At 37.1% G+C, this 12,463-nt stretch overlaps 1 protein-coding gene across 2 annotated transcripts in view; it reads left to right on the forward strand.

The window, feature by feature from the left end:
* The first annotated feature begins 9,649 nt into the window (after nucleotides 1-9,649).
* arid3c (AT rich interactive domain 3C (BRIGHT-like)) overlaps nucleotides 9,650-12,463 on the forward strand; it is an 84,588-nt gene continuing 81,774 nt past the window's right edge. For both annotated transcript variants that reach the window (XM_067408075.1, XM_067408076.1), the window contains exons 1-2: nucleotides 9,650-9,946; nucleotides 11,338-11,976. In XM_067408075.1, the coding sequence (XP_067264176.1) occupies nucleotides 9,908-9,946; nucleotides 11,338-11,976 (678 nt within the window). In that variant the 5' untranslated portion in view covers nucleotides 9,650-9,907. The remainder of the gene's footprint in view (nucleotides 9,947-11,337; nucleotides 11,977-12,463) is intronic.

Raw genomic sequence — 12,463 nt, forward strand, 5'->3', positions numbered from 1 at the left:
CATGTCTTATAATGTATGTCGTGCCAGGTTTTTGATGGCTGACTGTTCTCTGTCTGGACCTTATGTCCATCTATGCAAACTTCAACTATTTAAGCACTATTGTAGTGACATCTAGTGGTAGAATTACAGCAACACATCACAGATTTGACAAAATGATATGCAGTTTTTTGAAAATGGATGTAACCTAATGTAGTTTGAAATATTAATTATATAGCATATAATGCATATGTATATTATACAATGTATAATATTGCTCTGTATAATAATTAGAATGTTGTATAATAATGCAACAAAAGTGTCAATTTAATAGTAAGACTCAGAGTAAGAGCAAGCACATTTCAGAATAAGGCGGCCTTATAGCAGGACAGATTTAGCGGCAGATTAATATTGACTCAGCCAAACTCTCCAGACAAAATATATTTCATATTCACGTCACTGCTAAATGGTGCGCTGAGTCTGTGGCTTCAGTCAATGAGACTGTTCTGAATCCCAGCTCCTTTGATTGCCCCCATAGGTATTACACATTCAGGCTGAATAAACAAAATGGATATAAAGATAACAGCAACCAAAAGATCCGTTCAGAGAACTGCAGTGAAGTACGTCCCTGTAATTATCTAATGGCCAAAGTACAACGACAGTCCTGGCGGACATACTGAACTCCCACTTAAATATCAGACTCCCTGTTTCCTGAGATGCAATATGCTGAGAGTGTCTTTTATTCTGTGGTCCAGGGTGTAGTTGTCCCATGGGATTGCTATGGTTACTGAATTACAAAATTGTTCCAAAATGCTCCATAGCCATTAAAATTCGGATAATTATGTTTACATTTTATCTTTTTGCAAATGCACATGCTACTTGTGTAAGTCAACTTGTCATCCTGAAGTCTTAAATCTTCAAATTTATATCTCTTTTTTATTAATTTTTCTGTAATTCCTGGAATAGACTCGTGCTTGTTTTGGGTTTTGTCTAATCTAATCGATGAGTTTATGACTCGTGCTCTCTTAAATGTATTAAAGTGCTCACGTAATTGAAGCCATCTGTCAGTGCGAGTAAAAGGGCTGTGTTCTGCATTAATCCTGATTATGCTAGATTAATGTCTCCAGCTTGAGGCCGGCAAAGTCATGGTTTCCAATAGCCAAGGGATGTCATGCATAAAGTGCCACCTCATCCCTCGCTTTCTAGAGGTAACTGTAACTTTGAGTGGACGGGTTGCTGTTTTTCTCAAACTTCCTTGTAATTTGTTAATGTTTTTGAACATTTAGCAATGACAAACTACATTTGCGTCATCAATTTACAGTGGTGTGAAAACATGTTTGCCACTCGCCTATTTCCTTTAGGCCTCATTTCGAATGCTGAAAGTCTTCAACTGCAGTTGAATTTTACACAAAAAGAACCTGAATAAATAATACATAAAACATTGAAAAGTATTTCATTTATTTAATAGGTAAGGTTATCTGTAAAGTAGTTAACAGACACTAACAGACACTGTGCGAAAGTATATTCGTTATATTATATATATATATATATATATATATATATATATATATATATATATAGTCGTTATATTAGTTCAGTATAAACATCCTTTACTTTGACTCTCACCATCAGTTAATTTGCAAGCACAAACACCCAGAAAGTGCACCTAACTTAAAAATCTAAAGAAAATAGCCATAATCAGGATAACTATAGTGTCCAAATTAATAATAGTATACCTTTCAGAAATGTTCAGGCTCAAAAGTCATCTCATCTCATTTTAGCTAGCAAGGCAGGAATTTTATATGCAAGTGTGTGAAAGGGTCTTTTCATGCCTTTATAATCAGTTATTGCTAAACTACAGATGTGTTTTTGAGACACCTACTGGCTGTTTCACTATATGTGTGTGTGTGTGTGTGTGTGTGTGTGTGTGTGTGTGTGTGTGTGTGTGTGTGTGTGTGTGTGTGTGTGTAGTCAGGTGGCTATTACATAGAAAACTGAAAGACCATAAAGCATTTGACCACTGGATTTAACAATGTATTATTATGGCTTTGGAAGGTTTTTGTCTTTCAAATACATTTTTATTGTAATTTTTATTATTTTAGAGCTGAGTAAAATAAATTCATGCAAACCTGAACACACACATGCACCTTGAGGACAGGTTTCATTACTAACATTTAATTTATTTTAATATAGCTTTGGCTGCATTTCCCAACTCACGAGCAGTGCAATAATGCTGTCATTTCAAAGCATCACCTCCCTGTGTTAACGCACTGATAAATACATAGAGAACAGCTTTAAATAAGATGCTACAGTAGTCATTAGTCACGAGGGGCAGAATAATAAAATGCACTCACATAGAGGGCAGGAGATGTAATTACAGTAGCTAGCCTTAATTTTAACCCACAGACTTTTCAACACAATGACATCAATACTGTCTAATTATGAGTGTGTGGCAGGCATTTGCAGACCTACCCATACACACATACATACAGGTATGTATGACAGTTGTATTATTTTGGAACATATTATTGGATGTAGCATTAAGCAGGAAAACAGCATCTGAAACTTATTTGAACAACAATATTGTAATCATGTAGTCTGAACTGATCAGATGGATTTTTTTGTTTATGTAAGTCATCGATGCACTCACAGTGCATTCAATGCAAAAGAATAATTGGAATGCATTAGAAAACATAAGATCTACAATAATTCTCAGACTGACCCATTTGACAAGTTTTCATGGATCAATATCCCTGATCAGTATTGATTTGATAATCTGCTGTTCCATTTCCAACTGTTAACTTATGCAGGCCTTGGTCAACATATTGACTTCCATGTGTGTCATTAAACAGCTGTTGTTTATAATTTTGATCTCTAAACAGGTAGATTTATCTACTTTAATATTTTAGGAACAGTCTTTCATTTATATGGTAGTTTAATGCAAATGTTGGTTACACTAGAGATCGTATTATTATATAGGGAGATGAGAGGGTCTGTATCTCTTTGCATTTAACACTAACTTAATCACGTGCAGCACCTCTCAGCCTATCGTTTTGCCGTTTAAAACTCCTCCCTGCGTACCTCTAATGCCTACCGCCAGTTAGCATTAGCCGTTACGCTTTTTTGGCTAAAGGTTGCTGGCTTGCCTTCCAGTGGCTTTGGTTACACTTTTTTTAAGGACTCTTTTAAAGGTGCAATGAGTACATTTTAGCGGCATCTAGCAGTGAGGTTGCGAACTGCAACTAACAGTGCACACCCCTCCGCACTCCTCACCATAGACTGTAAAAAAATATGGACGTAGTGTTTGTGACGTCACCCATAAAGTTCTGAAGAGCAGTTTTAAGCAAAAATGAGGCTGCTGCCATCTTAGCAGCGCATCACCGCACGTCACTCCCGGATACCTGAAAATGGGCAAAGAGGCGGGACGTGGTAGTAGCCCATGTGACTGGTTGCTGAAACCATGCCCACCTAGGTCGACGTGACCATGTTAGCTGGAGCTATCTATCTTGCTATCTAAAATATTAATAAAGATAACAAGCTATATCATTAGAAAGTTCAAAGGTTTACTGTCAATCTACGGTGTTTTTATTTATTTATTTATTTTTAATAAAATATAGATGCTCCAACACCAGTCATTAATTTGTGTGGGGTGTGTAAATAAAAACGAAAAATCAAACTGAACTTCATACTTTTATAATGAAATAGAGATCACGAGATGAATCCAGTCCGTGGCACTTGAAATGTCCATTGCAAAACAAAAAACAGTACTTTTTGTCCACGAAAGCTTTAAATCCATGATTTATATATTATCCATTGTTTGCATCACATTTCTTCTGAATGATCTGCTCTGCATCATCGTTCTTCAAGAAATAATGCAATCTGAGCAGCGTTTATGTTGTAAAACTGTCTGTGATCGTATATCTCACAAACAAATGAGCTTGTGTCCAAAGTATAATTTTTCAAAATAGTGCAGCAGTTTTAGTTATGATATCCTAGCAGTGCTGTCGGAGGTTATATCCGTCATTGTAGTAAATCTCAGGAACTTTTAGCGAATGCCACGATCCAACAACGTGTGTTCTGTTTATCTTCTGCATGCGAGCACATGTACACAGACGCACATCAGTCTAGACTATTAATGCACCAAGCCATATTTTATAATTGTATAAAAAAAGAGAGAAAAAAACACAAATACGGCTGAGATGCCAAAGTCAGCGGCTGAAATTAGCTGCTGAGGTAACATTACGGCTAACAGACAGCAGCGGCATACCTGTCACTCAAGTGACCACGCCCTTAATTATGCAGAACTTTAAGGCTTAGTATAATTTAAACGGATGAATTATAAAAAAATTAATCCCCCTCAGAGTTGTCATGAAGGGCAAAATTAGAAGTTTAGACCAAAACCACAATTTGTACCAACCTGTAAACATGTTTTTTTCTGCTGTAAACTTGGCCTTTTTAACATGGGACTCTATGAGATTCTGCTGCCTTTTACAGCCTGTCCCTAGCGGCCAGTCGATGAATTGCAGTTTCAGTCACTTCCGTATTGGCTTCACGAGAAACTGGGGGAGGTTGCCGCTTGCTCCTCACCTTTGGAGAAGCTACTGTGGCCATCTGGCCGACACAAGACAAGGATGTCGTCGTCTGAGACAGCAATATAGTAGCCTGTGTGAAGCAATGAGGTTTCTTCTTACTTCTAACAAAGAACGGTCTCTGCTTCTAATAAACCAGATGACTACTACTTCATGTATATACAACGATGCAAGCTGCCTCTAAAAACACAAACGATTTAGAAGAAGAACAACATAGTGACTAAATGTGCTCTGTAGAGCCACTGTAGAAACATGCTGCCGCAAAATGGCGACTTGACGTGGAGGGGGGACCCGCGGTGTATGTAGATATAAATGGCTCATTCTAAGGTAATAAGAACATAACGGTTCATTATGTAAGGTCTTTCACCATTGAAAACATACATATAAATATTATATTGCATTTCTGTCAATAGATCCTTAGGTGTCCTTTAAGGTGTCCTTGTTACAGTGTAATTATGCAATTAAGTACTGAGCAATATTAATTAACAATATGCACTATAGGGTTAGGGTATAGATTTGGTTTAGGGTTAGTTGCATGTCATTTTGAAAATTTACTGTAATTACTAAAGCAAGTACATGTAACGTGTAGGCTAACTGTAAAATAATGTATTACCTAAATATTGTCAGGTTTGTTTTGGTTGTTGGTTCACTGTCATATTTTCATGTCTTTTATTTTGAAGTTTTCTTATTGTCATGTGATTCCCCTGACCCTCGTGTGATCATGTCATGTGCTTCTTTTGCTTTAAGTGTCTTTCTTTAATTGGTTCATTGTTTAATTGCTTACAGGTGTATCTTGTTAGTCATTAGTCTTTGGCTGTGTCCGAAATTGCCCCCTATAGCCTCATTTACTATTTCCCGCATTAGTCTATTAATGTAGTTCACTTGAGGGAGTGAATGAAAACGAGCATTCAGACACTGAGTGTGCCGGAAGGGCTAGTTTTTGATTGCTGTTTAATAATTTTTTTAAACTTAGCAAATTGGCAGCTCCAGTAGTAATGAAAAGATTTATATTGAACTTTGTCATGGAAACTATGTATAAACCTTAATTAAACAATTTAATCATCAATTAAAAATGCATTTATATCTGTATAATATTACACTGTAGCCATATTGGACCAGCTGTTTGGAAAATGGATGGATGGATGGATGGATGATTCAGCTGCGGGCGCCATCTCCTGGAATTCGGACACAGCCTTTGTGTATACATAGCCCTCATGTTCCCATTTATCTCTTTGTTTGTGTAACCACTGTTTGGTGAGTGCTATATCAAGTCATGTCAAGTCAACTATTGCACTATTATATGTTATATATAACCTAAGTTATTATTTTTACTACTACTACTATTTTATATTTTTGTTTACTTAAATCTAAAAAAATCGACTAATTATCATGCATATGTAATTCATCATTAATGCTATAGCACCATTATGGTTCATCGCTTAGTGACCTTTAAAGCATAATCTAGTAACCTTAATCATGTGACTGCTGCAGTTGCCTATAGTTACACAAGAAAGTTCAGAGCCCACCTGCTCAAATCGAATGCACTAGAGCGACAACCAAAATACTTTAAATAAACTATGATTAGATTATTAAATTAGATTATGATTAAGTAAATAAAGGTATTGTTGGCAGTGTACACTATAAAAAATAATTTTCATGATTTATTATCACAGTATTTTTCTTCTGTCATATCAACTTATATAATTAATGTGGTTCAGATAACATAATATTTTGAGTTTCTGTTCAGTAAACCAATCGGCTTCAGTGTATTAACTCAAATTTTTAATTTCAGTGAAATCAATGTAAAGGCAACTGGGTAGGCCTAACTTACTTTTTAAAGGGGCTCTATGTAGGAATGACACCCAGTGGTCGAAATAGGTACTGCAGTCCAAATTCAAAATATTGTTTGCCCCGCCCCCTCATTCAAAGACGCAGGTGACCAGCTTAAGGATACGCAACAAGAGGGAGCGCGATTGACAATCAAAGCTGAGAAGACTTACACACTGTAAGCTGATTTGATTTGTCTGTGTTTTAATATGCTGCCGTTCATACAGATTTTTAGATGGATGCAGAGGCTTTTTAGGTCAGGTAGAATCTGTGATTCTCTGACCCAGATTGTTTGCCGATTCCCATGGCTGCAATACGCGGTGTTTTCCGCCAGCTGGCAACCTGTGATGTCGAAATACTATTGGATAAACTGGAAGCATACGGTTTTGCACAGACCAAAACAAAGACAGACATTCCGACACGGAACGCACATTTCAAAATAGAATATCTGGCTGTTGCATTGTCTTTCAGAGAAAAAAGTATGTGAACTTAGCATGTTTCCTAAATATCTGCAAATATATCGGGGTATTTTTATGCTTTATTAAAGTAAAAATCTTACATGTAGCCCCTTTAAGTTAAACAAACAATTCTTTTTTACAGTGTACCACACAGATTTATCGTTATATTTTCCAGCTGCAAAGATTTGGTTTCATACAAGTTGAAATGCCTGTTGAAACATTGCAAAATTCTTTTCAACTTTTCAGAGTTTTGCAAAATTCCAACATCAACTATAAAACCAAATCCACATCACCACTGTTATCGCTGTCATATTGTACAAGAACCTGCCTAAACTTTAACTGACACTTTTACTTTTTAAATACCTAAACTAGTTGTCTGTCAAGTACAGAGCTTGCTGTATGTTTCTACATCTACTATCCACTGCTGATTATTTTCCATTAGAACCAACCTGACGCATTAAATCCCTTCCTCCATTTTGCTCAGAAGCTTCGTAAATGCTAATTTCCCCCTGTCCGCTACTTTCCAATGCATGGAATGTTTCTAATCTTCCCTTTTTCTTTGGTTCTATAACACTAATTTGATCTGTATTCTTAAGAAAAGAAAAGAAAAGAAAAAACATTCTCTTGAAATGTACTTTACATTTAAGCTTGATTTTTAACGAATTTGATTTTCACTAAAGCCACACCAAATTCAGGTAGAATTTGTTCAGATAAAAATGTGATGTACCATTATACGTCTTTTGAGAATCTGTAACTTGTGTTACAGTTTTTGACCAATTTTGAGCTGAAGACAAAATACATGAAAATTATTACTTTGCATATGGCACATTCATGACTTAAATTCTGAATACAGACATGATTTTGCTGCTATTTTTTCTCTCAATCACACCATTGCACTTTTTATGTTAAGCCAGCCACTGTGTAACTGAATTTACTCAGTTGCCATCTTGGAGCTGATGCAAGCACAAACGCTTTCATGTTTTCATTAGCTAAGTGTTTCTGAGGATGTGAGTGCCATGAAAAATCATCTGACAGCAAGTTTTATGCAGTCATTTTATAGCTGAAACAGTATCATGAAAAAAATGTATGATAATAAATAGGATTATCATTGTGAAACACTATTCATCCTGTTTTAAATTTTCTGGCCTTCATTTCTTACTAAAGTATTAGGAAAATATGTAGCTCTCAGTAATAACGTTTAAATTATAGTATTGTTTTGATGTATTTACCGATCATGAACAGCAGGTGGCGATGTTAAACAACACATCTTTTTTACACCACCAACAGGCAACATTTATGTTCATTTTGTGAATTTTAATCCACTGAGTATGTGATCTCAGATTGTTGGAATAAAGCTTTTATTTACATAACCTTGCCAACAGTAATCTCAGTCTGATAGACTTATTATTATTTTTTTTTAATCATTAGATCTTTGGCATGTGCCCCAAATTCTGCATCTTCTTTTTATTAGTACTATAATAAAAAAGTCTCACTTTTCTTCTAAGATATGCACACATTATAATTTATTGATTGTGTAAAGTGTGTGATTTCAGTCCTGTCACTGAGACATTTCTCTGAGCACAGTTCACTGTGTCAAACATAATTAACCATCATTCTAGCCTAATCAGTGTCAGTGCGAGACCTTAGCCTTGCATTAACTTGAATGGATTGTAACCATGGAATGATTATCAATTTTGCTCAACAGTTCGAGGGCATAAAGCAACACGGGATTCTTGCAGGAGTTATTGGGGTCAAAAGATAATGGGTTATTTCATCATAATCAGAGAGCAGAGAGGTCATGGGAGAAATTACCTGCTGTTCAGTGCTATCTGGACTAATTCAGACATCAAATATCTATCTATCTATCTATCTATCTATCTATCTATCTATCTATCTATCTATCTATCTATCTATCTATCTATCTATCTATCTATCTATCTATCTATCTATCTATCTATCTATCTATCTATCTATCTATCTCTAATCTCAGAGCCATGATTCAGAGGATGCTGCAAAGGCGCCTTTAACTTTATTACCACAAAACTGTTTAAAACCCTAAAAACTGTGGTAATGACTAATGTACTTTTCTGAAATTATATGGAATTCAATTGTAAGTCTGTTCATTGGTTCATATAATTATAAATCTTGGATAATTGCAGGGCGAATGGCAATTATATGTTCTGCAGTCAGAAGGGTGTATTTACAGAAGACTAACACTCAATATTTATCAGTACTATTTAAGTCTGTCTAGATGCTGCTGTAATGCAACGGATTGACTTATTCTGTATGATGAATGAACATTGGCTGCATTTTACGTTAATGATAAAACAGTTACACTTAATTCAGTGCCTAAATTGCACATCTTAAAATCAAATCTGGGGTTTTAGTATTTTCAGTGACCTCTTTGGGATTTTCATGTTAATAACAAACGCATCTTGTTCAGAAACACACATAGTGAGGAGAATGGTGTGCGGGAATTTGTTTTGGAGAACAGCTTGTAAGATTATAATAGTGTAGCCTAGCTATTTCTTTATCATTTGCGTTTCACGCACGCAAAGCGAAAATACTCTTCGACCTTTGAATAGCTCATATATTACACACTTTTAGCTCTCAAAGTCGGAGCATTCGTGTTAAAATGGATAAATTGTTTAAAACGTTCGGTTAGTTTCAAATAAAGTTTAAAGTGTAGTATTTGAACAGAAGCGCGCGCAGGAAGCTGGTCGTGTTCGCTGCTCAGCTGTATTTCTGTTGGCTGAGTGCAGACCCTGCCCTGATTGCCTTATATCCATGTCTATTGACGTGTAGAGAGCAGATGGAAGCATAGGGACTGATCTGATCTCTAGTCCTCAGAGGTCATTCTCGCTACAGTTACAGCCACTTGTTGCCAAATCGCTCAGAGACCGCGAGCGCGTCGCGAAACCGCTTTCGTAAAGAGCTATTTCTTTGCTTTCACGACACAGAGCTAAATGTTGAGACGGGAATACAACCACTTCTGACTTTGTTTGGGGAAAAAAAGTTTACTTTTGAGCAAATTCGTCGCATTTGACGGGGAGAAGCATGGTTGACAACACAAGCATAGCAACTAAATCTGCACTGGTAAGCATGCGCTTTTGCTTCTCGGGTAGAATAGAGTTGTTTAGCGAGTTACATTCATTTAAATACTGTATTTAGATCTAAAGTGCACTTATAAGCTGTTTATAGATTACCGCATGTTTTGTTACACTACGCTGCCCTTCGACCTATAGCTACTGTAGCAACACCGCAAATATGCATAGGCTACATTGTCATATATTTCTGTCATCGAATAGTTAGTTGTTTTTTTTTCCACATCGCATCAGAAATGTGACATTGCATGCATTTAGAGCTTCACTGATGCTGACCGTCAGGTAAGTTTGTGTAGTTGATCTTGTTAGTGGAATCATTTCCATAGGAAACCACGATTCTTGCCTAATGCAAGATTCTTGCCTACATGCAAAGTTATTTTATCCCATGAACTGTGCTGCACTGATTTGGTCGGTAATGTCATTTGAACATTAAAAAAATAGCCCATTAAATTTAAAAGTTTAATTGGGGCATTAAATTAAGTTTAAAGCGGTGCCGAAGTTACCTGCATTAAGTTCAGTTTTTCGACTTTAAGAAAATCGAGTGGAAATAACAATTTACTGGGAAAAGTTAAATGGATGGAAACAAAGTTATGACAGTAATGAGAAGATTTTGTGTGCATCAGTCATGTATTTATTTTTTTCAAGGTCTAAACAGGCATACAGTAGCCTATTTTGCTTTTTTAAAGTTAGGCTAACTTTACTGATGTTTATTTGCAACGAGTATGTAAAGGACTTTCGGCTAAAGTTAAACTTTTTAAGAGATTTTGACAAAACCTATATTTTCTACATATAGTCTACATTTTAAAGAACGTCTTCTAAACTATAAAATGTTGCCTAAATGTAATTTTCGTGCGCAATCTGTCTGAGCACGTCATGCGCGCCCAAATTGTAATTTGGCGCCACTAGAGTAGCACCAGTTAGCTAAACACCCAAAATACTTCTTTCTTAAAACAACAACAAAAAAGAACAGTATTTGTAGATTTATAGTTTTTGTAACTATAGTTCTGATATGTAAAACTACAATAAAGTGATACCTAATGATTTTATGTTTTATTGTACAGCCTGAAACTGATCGACAGAGTTGTTATGGTTAGCCTACCTCCTCTGGCAAACTCGTTACCGTCTTTTTTGATGATAGGTGAAAATATTTTATCTAACTAACTTAAAGTTTTAACTTTATACTTGCTAAAACGCCAATTAGTCTACTTGTATAAAAACATAATGTGCTTTATTCCCCCTCCCCCACCACCAACAAAATATTTTGGCATTTTTTGAAGGGGCTCAAGTCTTAATTAAGGTGGTCTGACTCCACTAAACCCCCCATAATTCGCACCACGCTTCCAGCTAAAATGTGTTGTAACATTTGCCTTCTGTTGCCCACAGCAAGCCGCTTTCTCGTCGGCGAGCACTCTTCCTCTGCTGGTCACCTCCTCCAGCGCTCACAGTCACTCGAGCAGCGGCGGCGGCGGCGGGATGAAGCTGGAGGCGGTCATGGAGAACCTGCAGCGACAGCAGGCGGCTCGACTCGCCCTGGAGGAGAAGATCCGCCAAGCCGAAAAAGAGAAAGACATCAGGTCTATGGTGGAGTCGCAGATTCAACAGCAAGCCCTGGCTTTCCGCCACTATCAAGCAGCAGTGAGAGGAGCGTTCGCAGCGGGAGCCCCGAACTCGAGCTCCGGCCACCCAAATGAGCGCATAGCCGACTCCGACATCGATGATGATGATGATGATGCTGACCTAGACCTGGACCGCGGCATGGACGATGAAGAGCGCGACTTGGATGAAGATGACAGTATGAACGAGGGTGGAGGGGATGAAGATTTGGAGGGACACTTAGCTCATTACCCACCGCGCCATGCTGTTTATCCCGGTGCGGGGCAGTCTCCACAAAGTACCCCGATACATCTGTCCAGAGTCCAGCCTCCCTATCCAGCTCCAGGACGGGCTGAATCACCGAGTGGTTTGGCACCACAAGCACAATCGCAGCACCACGAATGGACTTATGAGGAACAGTTCAAACAGGTATGTCCATGAGTGAGATCCATGATATGCCCTCTTATAACCATTGAATTTGCCCTCTGGTAAACTGTATGGTGATTACTAATGTGCAAAGTTTAAAAGCATGAAGTGAGATTGGGTTCAGTCCTGAGTGAAACTACTTGCTGAAGTCCTAGTATTTTTCATAACTAAAACAGCTATCTGTCATAATAATCAAAAAACTGAATTTTCCAGAGGAAACAACAGGCTTTTATGGCAGTGCTAGAATTCCAGAAGTCCAGACACTTGCATCATGCATTGGCATTATATATTCAGTAAACCTATATCAGGTTTAATTGCCACTTCAGTGTCCAGTTTCATCATTAACACATTGACGTACAGTCTGCACTGTAAAGTTTAATCGATACATTACATTTTTAAGTCAAATCAAACTTACAATCTGCAGTAATAAGTTTACTTCATACGTTTTGGACTACATTGAATTTAGGAAGATTAATTGCTTAAATACTTC

This window comes from Chanodichthys erythropterus, chromosome 13, assembly GCF_024489055.1.
Source record: "Chanodichthys erythropterus isolate Z2021 chromosome 13, ASM2448905v1, whole genome shotgun sequence".
Lineage (NCBI taxonomy): Eukaryota > Metazoa > Chordata > Actinopteri > Cypriniformes > Xenocyprididae > Chanodichthys > Chanodichthys erythropterus.